The sequence below is a fragment of the Mustela putorius genome, unplaced genomic scaffold, assembly GCF_011764305.1.
Source record: "Mustela putorius furo isolate JIRA1106 unplaced genomic scaffold, ASM1176430v1.1 tig00003909_pilon_pilon_pilon, whole genome shotgun sequence".
NCBI classification, from domain to species: Eukaryota; Metazoa; Chordata; class Mammalia; order Carnivora; family Mustelidae; genus Mustela; species Mustela putorius.
In genome coordinates, this window is record NW_025422057.1 from 566,020 (window position 1) to 577,395 (window position 11,376).

The window sequence follows — 11,376 nt, forward strand, 5'->3', positions numbered from 1 at the left end:
GTTCCCCGTGGGGGCTGTGCCTCTGGGGCCCGCACTCCCTGGCCAGAGCGGTGGCATCAGCCTCTGTGGACTCTCATCTGGCCGGGGGCAGGGGGGCGGGGACCCCTTCCCCGTGCTCCTGCCCCACCAGGCTGTCAGAGGGCAGCTCCCATCTCTAACCCTGCGACCAGCGTCCGGGGCTGGACCGTGAACGTCCAGGTCGCTGGTCACGTGGAAAACAAATTCTCTGACGTGATCTGATGCTGAGCGAAATGACGGGCCTCGCTGGGGGAGAGGCTGGGATTCGGGCGCCCGACGGTTCCCTCCGGGAGATGCATCTGGGCCAACCCTTGAGTGTTAGTTCATGAACAAGAGCACGATCACAGCTTTCCCCATTGGTAGCAGGGTGGACACACACTACATCCTGTCACACACAGGGACGAGGGAACACTCACCGCCTGGCACAGGACTGGGTACTTGCTGCGGTTGACGCCGCCCGCAAACACCGTGAAGGTCAGAGCCGCGTGGAAGCAGAAATTCAGGAGCGTGTGCCGGCCTTTCCGGCTGATCCGGATGGCGCTACGGGCAACAGAGAGGTCCCGTCAGCACCGAGCATGAGGGCGAAGCGTGCAGGCCAGCCCCTCGGCAAAAACACAGCCCCTCGGCTGCCCCCCCCCCCCCAGATTGAAGGGCACGAGGCAAGGTGTGCAGAGGGTCCTGGCGGCTGCTGTAACTTCCCCAGGACGTGGGCTCTTGGGGCACGTGACCTGACCCCGGGCCACTGGAGGAAGAACCTATTTATCTGATTGATAAGAACACGGAGGCCCCCGGGGAAGACCTTGGTGGAGGCCTAGCGTGGGAGGGCATGGCTGTCCCTGAGCTCTTGGCCACCCTCGGCAGCTGTCAGGGCCACCCCCGGTGCTAGGCCAGTGATCTAGAGGTGCCTTCCAGGGACGTCTTGCTCCCTGAGGAGGGGCTCACTGCAGGGTTTGCGTGGGATGGTGAGCGTGCGACCTGCGGCAGGGCGGGCCTTACTTCCGGTGCACGACGTAGGTGACGACGCAGGCCAGGAGACAGAGCAGCATGACGGCCGTGCAGGCGTACACCACGGGGTGCAGGACGTCCCCTGGGTACTGGGGCAGGGAGAGGACAGTCTTCAGATCCTGGGAAGGACACAGAGCAGACGTGTGAGCAGGAACCAGGCACCCGGTGGAGCTGCCTGCACCCCCCCCTCGGCCTGTCCCCTGCAAACCATCAAGGATGTCTGTGTCCGGGGGCAGGGGCCCTACTTCCTGGGAGTGCACCTGTCTGAGGGCCCCAGACCCGCAGGCCATGAGCGTCCGGACGGAGCCCCCCCTAGAGGCAGCGACTCAGGGCAGGTGGCCGAGTCCCACTTCCCAGCCTCAGGCACCGGACATCGTGCTCTGTAGAGTCTCCCAGGAGAATTCCGGGCCCCGTCCCGGGAGCCAACTCCAGTCCCGGGGAAAGAGCCGTTGCTGGGGCGGGGTGGGGTGGCCCTGAGGCCCTCTGGACAGCATCGCAGCAGCCCCGGGTCGAAGGCTGGAGGGCAAGGGGCACGTGAAGCTGAGGGGCGAGGGCCCTGGCCGGACACGGGAGCTGAGGGACTCCGCCTTTTTGTCCATCAGACTGGTGTGGCGAGCTCTCTTGATGTCGGCATAGGCAGCCGCGAGATGTACTGGCCCCGGGACCAGGTTTCCAAGCCACCAAGAGAAAATGTGGCAGCCAAACAGAGCGTCCCGTGGGCCTCGCACACCCCGCCGGGCACACAGCACCCAGGCCCTGTGATCGTGCGAGGGAGGAGAGGGCCCCGGGGCACAGACCCTCCTCTGCGGCGCAGGCCCTAGAGGTGCCGGCGGGGACCCTGGCCTCGCGCGCCTCTGACCTCTGACCTCTGACATGCACTGAGCAATGTTCCAGACCTTTCATGTGCTGTAACTCGCCGAGTCACGAGGACACCCGGCCGTGGACCGAAACCTATCCCTACAACTCAGGGGTTGGGGTCCTCGTGCCCCACGTGCCCGCAGAGGGGGTGGTGAGCCTTTTTGGGGGTGACCAAGGTCACAAGAGGTCACAGGATGAGGCCTGGTTCAATAGGACCTGTGCCCTTATGACAGAGACGGGGACACAACCTGCCCAGAGGCCGTTGGAGGCCACGGTCAGAAGGTGGCGATCTACGTGTCTAGGAGGGCGGCCTCCGGAGAAAGTGCCCCCTGACGCCTTGACCGTGGGCTTCCAGGCTCCCAGACTGAGGGACAGTGTGGACATTAACTGGCTCTGCCTGGGGTGCTGGTTAGGCCCGTCCCCCCACAAGCAGACGGATGCAGCCCACCGGGGGGATTGCTCCTGTGCCCACTGTCGGGGCCAGAGGGTGAGACACTTTCCCCACCTCTCAGCTTGTGCTGAGCCGCTTCCACAGCCTGTGACCGGATTGGCTTGGGGAGGGGCGGGGGGGGGCTGGTACCCACAGGGGGCCGCCTGGGGGTCCTCTGTGAGACCACACGGAGCTGCCCAGGCATGACAGCGAGCTGGTGGTCGGGGGGTGTTGCACGCAGCTTTGCCAGCAGTGCCCATGGCGGACCCACCCCCCAGGCTGACACAGGCTCTGGGTGGGCGCTGGGCCCTTCCCTGCTCGGTCAGGGCGGCGGGAAGCAGCTGGTGCTCCTCCAGGACGGTGCCAGCCCGAGTCACGCAGGAAAGGATGGGAATACCCCCGAAGGACGCTTGGCCTTGGCTGGTCTGGGAAGACAGTGTGTCCAAGAGCTAAGACAAGGCCCTGGCCCATCAGGGAATGTCAGACTCCTCGGACGGATGTCCAGGGACAGCCAAGGACCACCCCGGAATCCAGCTGTGGCCTCTGCATCCTGATCGTGCTCGGCCCAGAGACCTCTCGGCTGTCACGGCAACAGCAGACGGAACCTGTCACCATGGAAAGGTGCCGGCGACCCAGACAAGAAGGGGCCTCCTCCCAGTCTGACAGCGAAGGACCTAGCTGACCGCCGAAGCCGGAATCATGGCCCTTGACCCAGCAGCTGGCCAAAGGGGAGCGCGTGTCAGGTGGCAGCCCGTAGGCTGCATGCGACGGTGGCCCCCCCACCGTCCTGACTGTCCACGCACAGGGCACATGCGGACACGCACAGAGCACTCACGACTCCCCTCCAGGTGACTGGGGTTTCAGCAGGACCCACACTGCGGCCGTGGCCCCAGTTCCCATGACGTCAGAGGCTCAAGACCAAGGACAGCGGAAGGATGCCGGCCGCAAGGTGACAGGGATGCCACGGCTGCGGGGCCCCCTGGGGACAAGGGCTGCGGCTGACTGTGGCCTGGAGCCCCGCCGGCACGGCCCGTCCTGGTCCCCACGCCCACGGCCAACAGAGGTCTCTCCGGAAGGCACCCAGGTCGCCGGAGGCCTTGATGGCCTCCTCCGGGCGCTCCGTCCTGCACCGTGGGTTTCTGAGATCGTGGCTGAGGTGCTGGGAAGTCGCGGCCCAGCGTGTCTGTCTCCTTGGGGCTCGCGCGGCTCCCCAGGACGTGCTGGCTGCCGGAAGCGCTCACGTCTCCTCACCTGCCGCCCCGGCTTCGGGCGCGCTCCCTGTGGCGCCGCTGAGGTCTGCGGTTTTTGGCCCCTGCCGCCGTCAGCCAGCACCGGCCTCCTGACGGTTGTCAACCACCGTGAAAGTCGAGGAAAGCGAGTTTCCCTGGTCACATCCTGGTCTGTGAGTATCTTCTCACCGCCGTTTCTTCTGAGACTGCTGCTGACGGGCGGACAGCGGCCCAGCCGGCCGTCAGAAGTCAGCGCCCCGGAGGTCACCCAGGCCCCGTGTGTGCCATTAGCTCTTTTCAGAGACGGGGGCTTTGAACCTGGGCTCTAAGTACCCTGCCACTAGTGACCTGAAGGCCCGGGCGGCAGGGACGGCGTTCCCGTGCGCAGAGCCCCAGCCGAGTTGAGGCCTGGGGTGGGCCTACCCCTCTGGGGACTCCCAGTCCCTTCTTGGCCTTTCTTGGGGGGCTGTCACCTTCCTGCTGGGGGCGAGGGCAGGGGTGGCGGGTGGAGAGGGGCTGAGGAGTGACAGACGCCCGTTCTGGAGCAGAGCGTGCTGTGATGCCCAGAGCCCGTGTCCAGGCGTAGCACACAGGGCTGGGGCCCAGGACCTGCGTCAGAGAACTCCCGCGCGAGGGTGTCCCACCTGCCAAGTTTTAGCCCCACACCCCAAGCCCCTTCCGCTAAGCCAGTGGGAAATCCAATCTCCTTCACCTCACAGGCCAAGGCTCAAGACTCAGTGTGTCCCGAGCCCACGCCCCGGCCAGCGCACAGCCGAGGTCACCCTGCTGCGGGGGTGCCTTCTCGTCCGAGGGCCCGGTTTTGAGGCTGCAGAGGTGTGGGGGCTCCTGAGCCCAGAGCAGCTGCTCCAACACTGTGTGTCTTCAGTTCCGTTCCGGCTCCGATTTTTTTCCTCCAAGTTAGGTATCAACTGTGTCTTTCTACATTTTTAGAGGTGACATTTAAAATTCAAAGTAGGTAATGCCGAAAGGAGATATTAGTCTGTATTTTAAAGTTCATACGTGTGTGAGTTCCTCCTGGAGGAATTGCTTTGCGAGTGTCCCACAGAGAAGATCCTTGAGACGTGTGGGCTGAAGCCGGGACGGGCCCTCCAGCGCCCTCGGACCGGCACACACTTGCCACCGGAGAGCCCGGGCTCCGTGGAGGACCCGGCCTGCCGCTGGGGCCCCCGCCCGCGGTCTCCGCTCACGGCTCTGCCTTTAGAAGCCCCGCGAAGAGCCTCTGCTCCCGGGGATCCCCGCGGCTGCCGTGTTCTCTGCGGAGCCTGGAGGCCGGGTGCCCCTGCCCCGGGGCCGGTGCGTCTTCCCCTTCCCGAGGCTCCCCTTGCTCTTATGTTTGTGTCGTTTTAGTGGATGTGTCCTTTCTGGTAGTTCTGCAAATCCATCCGTTTGTGCCTGGACAGACCGGAGAGAGGAAGGGGTGCCACGCGGTGTCCGTCATCTGTCCAAGGGGCCATTTGCCGGACGGGAGGGAAGGGGCCTCTGCTGCCCCGAGCTGCGGACCGCGGCGTCCCCCGCCTCTGCTCCGGACCGGTGAGTCTGAGCCGTGGCCCCGCGTCTGTGCGGTTCCGGGTCGCCGCACCTCCGCACTCTCTGCGCCGCGGGCCCCACGGGCAGGCGGAGGCAGAAAGTGAATCACTCACCCCGCGCACACAGGGCCGAACCGGACGTCATCTTGTACCGCTGGTTCCGTTTTCGCCTTGGCGGGGAGTGCGGGACAGCCGGGGACTCGCTGCGGCCCTCGGGCGACGTCGGGGGTGACGCGGCCTCCATCTCTGGGATGAGGGACGCTCGCGAGTTTCGGAAACTTAAACGTGAAGCTGGAGGAAGAGCAGCACGGGGACAACTGGCAGGATTCTGGGTGCGGGTGCGGGTGCGTGCCGGTGCCACAGAAGCCTGTGGCACGGCTGGGGGTTGCAGGTGCAGCCTAGTGAGCGGCAGCGTGGACACAGCCCAGGCTGGTCCTGCCGCGCGCCGGTGCGGCCGCCCTGACCCCGCCGGCTCCGCAGCGTGGCAGGCACGGACCAGACTCCACCTCTGCATCCTGCATCCGCCCCTGGTCTTCTCAGGGTTTTAATTCCACTGTTGCAGAAAAGGGGTGTCCCGGGCTGTGTCTTTGGGATTCTGTGCTCCAAGCACAGCCAGGGTAGGCCTTGTTTTTCTCCCGTCCAGCCCCTGCTGGACATGCCAAAGCATGGTCTGGTGACACAGGGTAGCCCCGAGCTCAGAGCGAGTCTGTGGGTTCTCGGCGGCTGCTGGCACCTGCTGGGCCACATCACAGAGGAGCCGCCGCAGTGGGGTCTCTTCCTCCCGCTTCAGCATCGGTGAGCGGCCGTCCTGTCCTCTCAGATCTGCTTCATGTCCAGTGATCCGAGGAGTCCCGCCACACCTCGCCCACCACAGGAGGTGTGGCTGGGAAGACGGGCTTGTGCAGAATGAACGGGGCCTCCCTCCCAGTGACCGCACGCTCCTCAGGGGACCTACCCGACCTACGCTCTGAAAGGAACCGCGGAGAATGTGCACAGCTTTGGACGACTGCTTCCTTCCTCCAGCACCAGTCGCTGGGTTCCCTTGGGGACGTACGTGTGCAAATCACCGAAGATTGCGGAGTGCAAAGGACGCACGTTGTGGTCGCTGCTTGAATTGAACAGGAACGGGGCCACTGCACACACGTCCTCTTTTGTTTGCAAACAGCTATGAAGGCGGCCTGGGTCCCGCAGGCCCTGCAGGGGCGGGTCCTCCCTGAGCAGCAAGACAGGTGGGCGCACGTCCTGAAGGGAAGACCGGGACCTCCGTGCAAAACGGACTCCAGCGGAGCCCCCAGGTGCCTCCAGGGGACCGTGTGCCGTCTCGCTCCGGAGCCACCAGGCTGACTGCCGACCTCAGGGGTCAGGAAAGCTGGTGGCCAGCCTGGGGCTGGTGCCTGGCAGGTGCCTGGCAGTGTGGGGCGGCCAGGGTGGGGCCATCCTGCTGGCCGCAGCCTCTGGTCTTCATCTTCTTATCGCTGGGCACCTGGGGTGAGGTCTCCCAGCGTCCACACCACAGACTCAGGGACGTGTGCAGAGACGTGCTGGCTGCTGCCCCGCAGGGCTGGATCTGCATTTCTTTAGGGAATCTCCAGGGAACTGGTTATTTGTTAGGAATAAAAAACCAACAAAGTGCTGAGGCTCTAAACCTTTCTGGCAAGTGTGACCCATCGGCTTCACGGTCCTGGACTGGGCCAGTGTCCAGGGCCGGGCCGGGGGTAGCACTGCACGGGTGCGACCGTGGGAGGGGGGATGCAGGGCAGACCTGCTTGGAGGGCCAGGGCCAGACCGGAGGAGACGCCAGGGCTGCTGGCTTAGGCCGAGGCGTCCCGCCCTGCCCCCAGGCTTCTGCCGCGGCTCCTGGCTCACCCTGTCTGCGGACAACAGGTTCGTTTTGCAAGTAAGGCTCTAACCTGAGGATGGAAACCTGAGAACAGGCCGACCTGGAGGCCCCAGCCATGCTGGCAAGGCGCCGCGTGGCCACAGGCAGTCCCTTAAGGAGCCGGGCGTCTGGCCAGGCCGGCCTCCCGAGGAGCAGGGGAGTCTGGACGCCCTCCTGGCCGGCGGGGCTCAGAGCAGCCCTGTGGACCATGCGGAGTCTTGGCAACGAGCACCGACCTTACTCGGGCGTCTTGAACGAACAGGAAGGAAATGGACCAGTGACTCAGACAGACGCCGCTCTGGAAGCAGACACTCGGGGGTGCATCTGACTCAGTGCTGGCACCCGAGCCGCGGCCGCTGCCGGCCACGTGTCCTCGGCCATCGGCATTCCCTGCACGCGCCCGGGGCCTCCACTGCCCCCAACCCTCGCGGACACACAATGCGTTACTGACTCGCCGCCAGCCTTCCCGGAAGCTGAGCCGGCAGGGACCGCACGGAGGCTGCACGAGCCGGCACGCCGAGTCCCCTGACGCTCGTGCTGGCGGCCACCGTGCCCCCTGCTCTGGGGAGAGGGACAGTGCCCTCCCCGTGACTGCTGCACGTGCTGCCGAAGCCCGCCCACATCTCCCACCGTCCGGCCAACTTTCTGAGGGGCGGGGGGAAGCCCTGCCAGGGCCTGGCCTCGGGCAGGAGGGGCGGGGGACCCCCGCCGGGGCCAGAGGCAGTCTCACGGGTCCTAGGCCGGAGCCCTAGGGAGGGACGCAGGGCCGCATCTCATTACCTCATGACAGGGCTTCACACTGCGGCACCCCTGCCGCTAATTAGCATGATCGACAGCGGAGCGGCCGGCTGGCAGCCCTGGAGACCGGGGGGTTGGGGGGCCCAAGGCCGCTAATGGGCCATGCGGTAACTCCATGGACAGGGGTGCCGCCCTCAGTGTGGCTGGGCCCTGCTGCCCGGTGGGGGCTCGTACTCACCATGAGCCCTGCCAAGCTCCTGCAGCGTGCGTGCCGGATGGAGTGGGGCTGCCGCCGAGCCGATTATGTGGCACCTTCTTCCCCGCCGGCCTCCATGGCCGTCCCGAAGGTCAAGGTCCCACACAGAGGCTGTGGGGTCGAGCCCCGGGCAAGGTGTCTCAGGGCGATGGCAGGGCAGGTGAGGGTCAAGAGGCTGTCCCCATCTGTGAAGACAGGCCACGGTCAGGGCAGGGCGGAGGGTCCCCTGGCCTCAGCATAGGGCTGGCCCCACACGGCCATCCCATCCAGCCAGTCTGATGGAGCATCTGGCTTGGGGCTTGGTGGCCCGGGCACACAGAGTCTGCGTGCCGGCCCAGGACCTCGGGCGGGACGTGCAGAGCCCCTGGAGTGCTGCCGTGTCGCCCCTGGAACCAGCGTTTGCCGGCCACCCCGCTTGGCCAACTGCTCAGTCTGCAACACGTCTGTCAGGTTCCAGGGGGAGCCCTGGGCCAACCCTGGGTCCCCCTCCTGAGGAGCAGCCTCCCCGGGGTCCGGCGTGGCCCCCCAGACGCTCCCCTCTGCCGTGGAGCCCAAAGTTATTCAGCGTTTGCCTGGGGAACAGCACTGGGGATGGAAGGAACCACCCCAGCGGGCTGGCCCTAGGGCGAGCAGCGGCCAGGGGGGGTTCCCATCTCCCTCCTCGACTCGCCATGTCCTGCAGGCCCCCAGCCCCCCCACCCCTGCTCCCAGCACCACCTTACGGGGTCCCCCCCAACCCCCACCCAGAGCTGCAGCTCAACTTCTCACCTATTTTGGCAAAAGCTGCTGTGGGGGCCCCGCTGCGCTCCTCGGAGCCGACCCGCTGCAGCGCGACCTCCGTGCCCGGAGACGGTTTTCCATGCCGAGGGGCGGCAGGCAGGAGCCGGCGAGTGGACTTATCAACAGATTGCAGGACCGCAGCGGAACCCGCGCCGCGGGCCCCGCACCAGGGGATGAGTCAGAGCCGGACCGCAGACGATCGGTGCTTCTCAGCAGGCGGCTTCCAGAACTCAGCCTGGGGACTGCCAGCGCCTCTGCGCCTGCTTGGAGGGCGGGTGACAGCCGGGGGACGAGGACCGGCCGGGAAGCAGGAGCCGTAACCATGGGGATGGGGGAGTGCGGATGGCGGCGGCGCCGGGGCCGGCTCCCTGCGGCAGGCGGGAATGGTTCTTCCCAGCCGGCCGGCCGCCCGCCCGGCACACTGCAGAGCCGATTTAAAGAGACAACCGGCCAGGTTTTGCCTTCGCTTCCAGCAGAATCAGACAACTCGCATCAAACATCTCCCTGACAGGAGGCACATGGAGGACTGGGTGGTGTAGTTTACTCATTTTTAAAGGGGATCATGGCTGTTGAGGGCTCCAGGCACAGAAATGGGAGCAAGAAAATTGATTTCAGAGGAATTTTCATGGACCTTATATTAAAATCCTCTCAAATCCTAGTTGCCCACCCCAAGCTGAGCGCACACGCGTCGGTCCCGTGAGCCAGCAGGGTGATCCTGGGGGTGGGGATGGGCTGCGACCCTGCCCCAACCCAGGGTCCTGGCCCCGGCAGGTGACGGGCCAGGTGCTGAGGGGAGCAGGGCGGAGGACGGGCGGAGAGACCCAGACACGGGGTGGGCTCCCGCCCAGCATGACCCCTACCTGCCAGCTCCGCGCTCCCAGGCAGGTGTGGCTGGAGGCCTGGGGACCACGCTTGGCATATGCGAGCCCCGGGGAGCCCAGTGCTCTTCCCTCTAGGCTGAAAGGTCACGATGCTGGTGCCTGCTTGGGAGACTCGCCAGGTTCTGGGGGGCCTGGGCCCGGACTCGGGGGGGCATCGTTAAGAATGAAGCACTAACGGGAGTCCTGCGGGCCTGGCTTTCTCAGCCCGTGGAACCTCGCCTCTGAGGGGGTGTTCCCGGCTCTCTCTGGGGGCCGCCACGTGGAGCCCTGGGCTTTAGACAGCAGCTGTGAAACCAGAGGGGCCGCGTGACTCCGACTGCCCTGAGATTGGGTCCCGACCCCCCCGGCTTCCTGGGGTCGCTCCCCCGCGGGGAGAGGGCCCCGGCTGCTGGTTCTGGCTGAGCACGGCCAGGAGGAAGGCAGGAAGGCTTATGGCAAACTCAGGGTTCTACCCAGACTCCTCCAAGCTGGGGCCTGTCCGCCTGCAGCTCCCCCACAAACTCTGTCCGCATGAACACAGGTCTCCGCACTGCGGGCTCACACTGCGGGCGTGCGTGTGCCCTCTGTCCACGGGCGTGGGTCTGCCCTCTGCCCACGGCGGGGGCCACGCCTGTGGACGTTCAGCCCAACCTGTGAGACGCCTGAGCTGTTCTTTCGGCAGAGGGTGGTTTCTTCCGTCTGGGGAGAGTTGCTTCTGACGCAGAGGTGGGCGGCTGGCGCTTTCTGCACGGGGCGGCTGGACGGCCTGCCAGGCTCCGCGTGGGGCGGGCAGTGTGGGCTCTGTCTCGTCAGGGAGGGAGGTCTGCGGGGGCCGAGCCCACCCTGCTCCTCTTGCCGTGCCGATCAGCCAGCGTCCCGGGACCCCTCCCCCAGGGCTCTGTTTGGGGGCTGGGGTTTCTCTGTACCTGCTGGGAACCCACAGGCCTTCGTGGGAGAAGAGGAAACGTTCTGGGGGAGGGTGGTGGACGGCCTCCAGATCGGCCTCAGAGTGGCTGGAATCAGAGGCCAGACGGGTGGTCTGGGGAGGTCAGTCAGGACAGAGCCGGCACGGGGGGGGGGGGACGCAGGGAACACAGGGCCCGGCTCCCTCCTCCCCAAAGTGAGCGTCTACACCCACCCTGACACTTACTAAGAATAGAGGTCGCGGGGATGAGAAAGGTTCCGGGGGCTGACGTCTCAGGCCAGACTCGCCTCTCCTCAGAGCCGGCGCCTGCTTCCAGCCCCCGCATGGGCCCCGGGAATGCACAGGCAGAGGCCATGGGGTGCTGGGGATGGCGACTCTGGGCAGGAGCGCAGCCCGGCCCTGGAGGCTGCGGGACACGCAGGCAGCCCCGTGTCTCAGGGCACTCCCCATCCGAGGCTCGCAGAACAGAAGGGAAACGGGCTCTCCCGTTGCCGTGGCAACCAGCCCCCACCCCAGGCGTCCGTCGGAATCTGTGCAGACCGTTTCTAACCAAGATTGGCCTCAACAGATTCATTCTGCCCTGAAGTGGAGCCTCACCTCAGACCAAACAAAGACATGAACAAACTTCTCGGGCCCCAGGAGGACCCAGGCTGCCATCCAAGGCCACGGGGAGGCCACGGGGAGGCCACAGGGCCTGTGTCGTCAGCAGGCCCCAGAGGAAGGAGAGCCTAGGCAGGTTCCAGCTCTGAAAGGTGCCCTGAGAGTCTGTGTTCACATGTGTCTGGGCCTGAGGCTTGGGCGGGGCTGTGAGTGGGCCCACCCTGGGCTCCCTGGGCCATGGGCAAGTGCAG

The 11,376-nt window shown here is 65.9% G+C and overlaps 1 protein-coding gene across 1 annotated transcript in view; it reads right to left on the reverse strand.

Moving 5' to 3' along the window:
• Positions 1 to 10,986, reverse strand: part of ADGRA1 (adhesion G protein-coupled receptor A1) — a 32,924-nt gene extending 21,938 nt beyond the window's left edge. The window contains exons 1-5 of the mRNA XM_004781887.2: positions 10,751 to 10,986; positions 8,729 to 10,613; positions 7,943 to 8,145; positions 1,015 to 1,142; positions 435 to 558 (exon numbers count right to left, since the gene is read on the reverse strand). Of these exons, the coding sequence (XP_004781944.2) occupies positions 435 to 558; positions 1,015 to 1,142; positions 7,943 to 7,945 (255 nt within the window). The 5' untranslated portion in view covers positions 7,946 to 8,145; positions 8,729 to 10,613; positions 10,751 to 10,986. The remainder of the gene's footprint in view (positions 1 to 434; positions 559 to 1,014; positions 1,143 to 7,942; positions 8,146 to 8,728; positions 10,614 to 10,750) is intronic.
• Between the last annotated feature and the right edge of the window lie 390 nt (positions 10,987 to 11,376).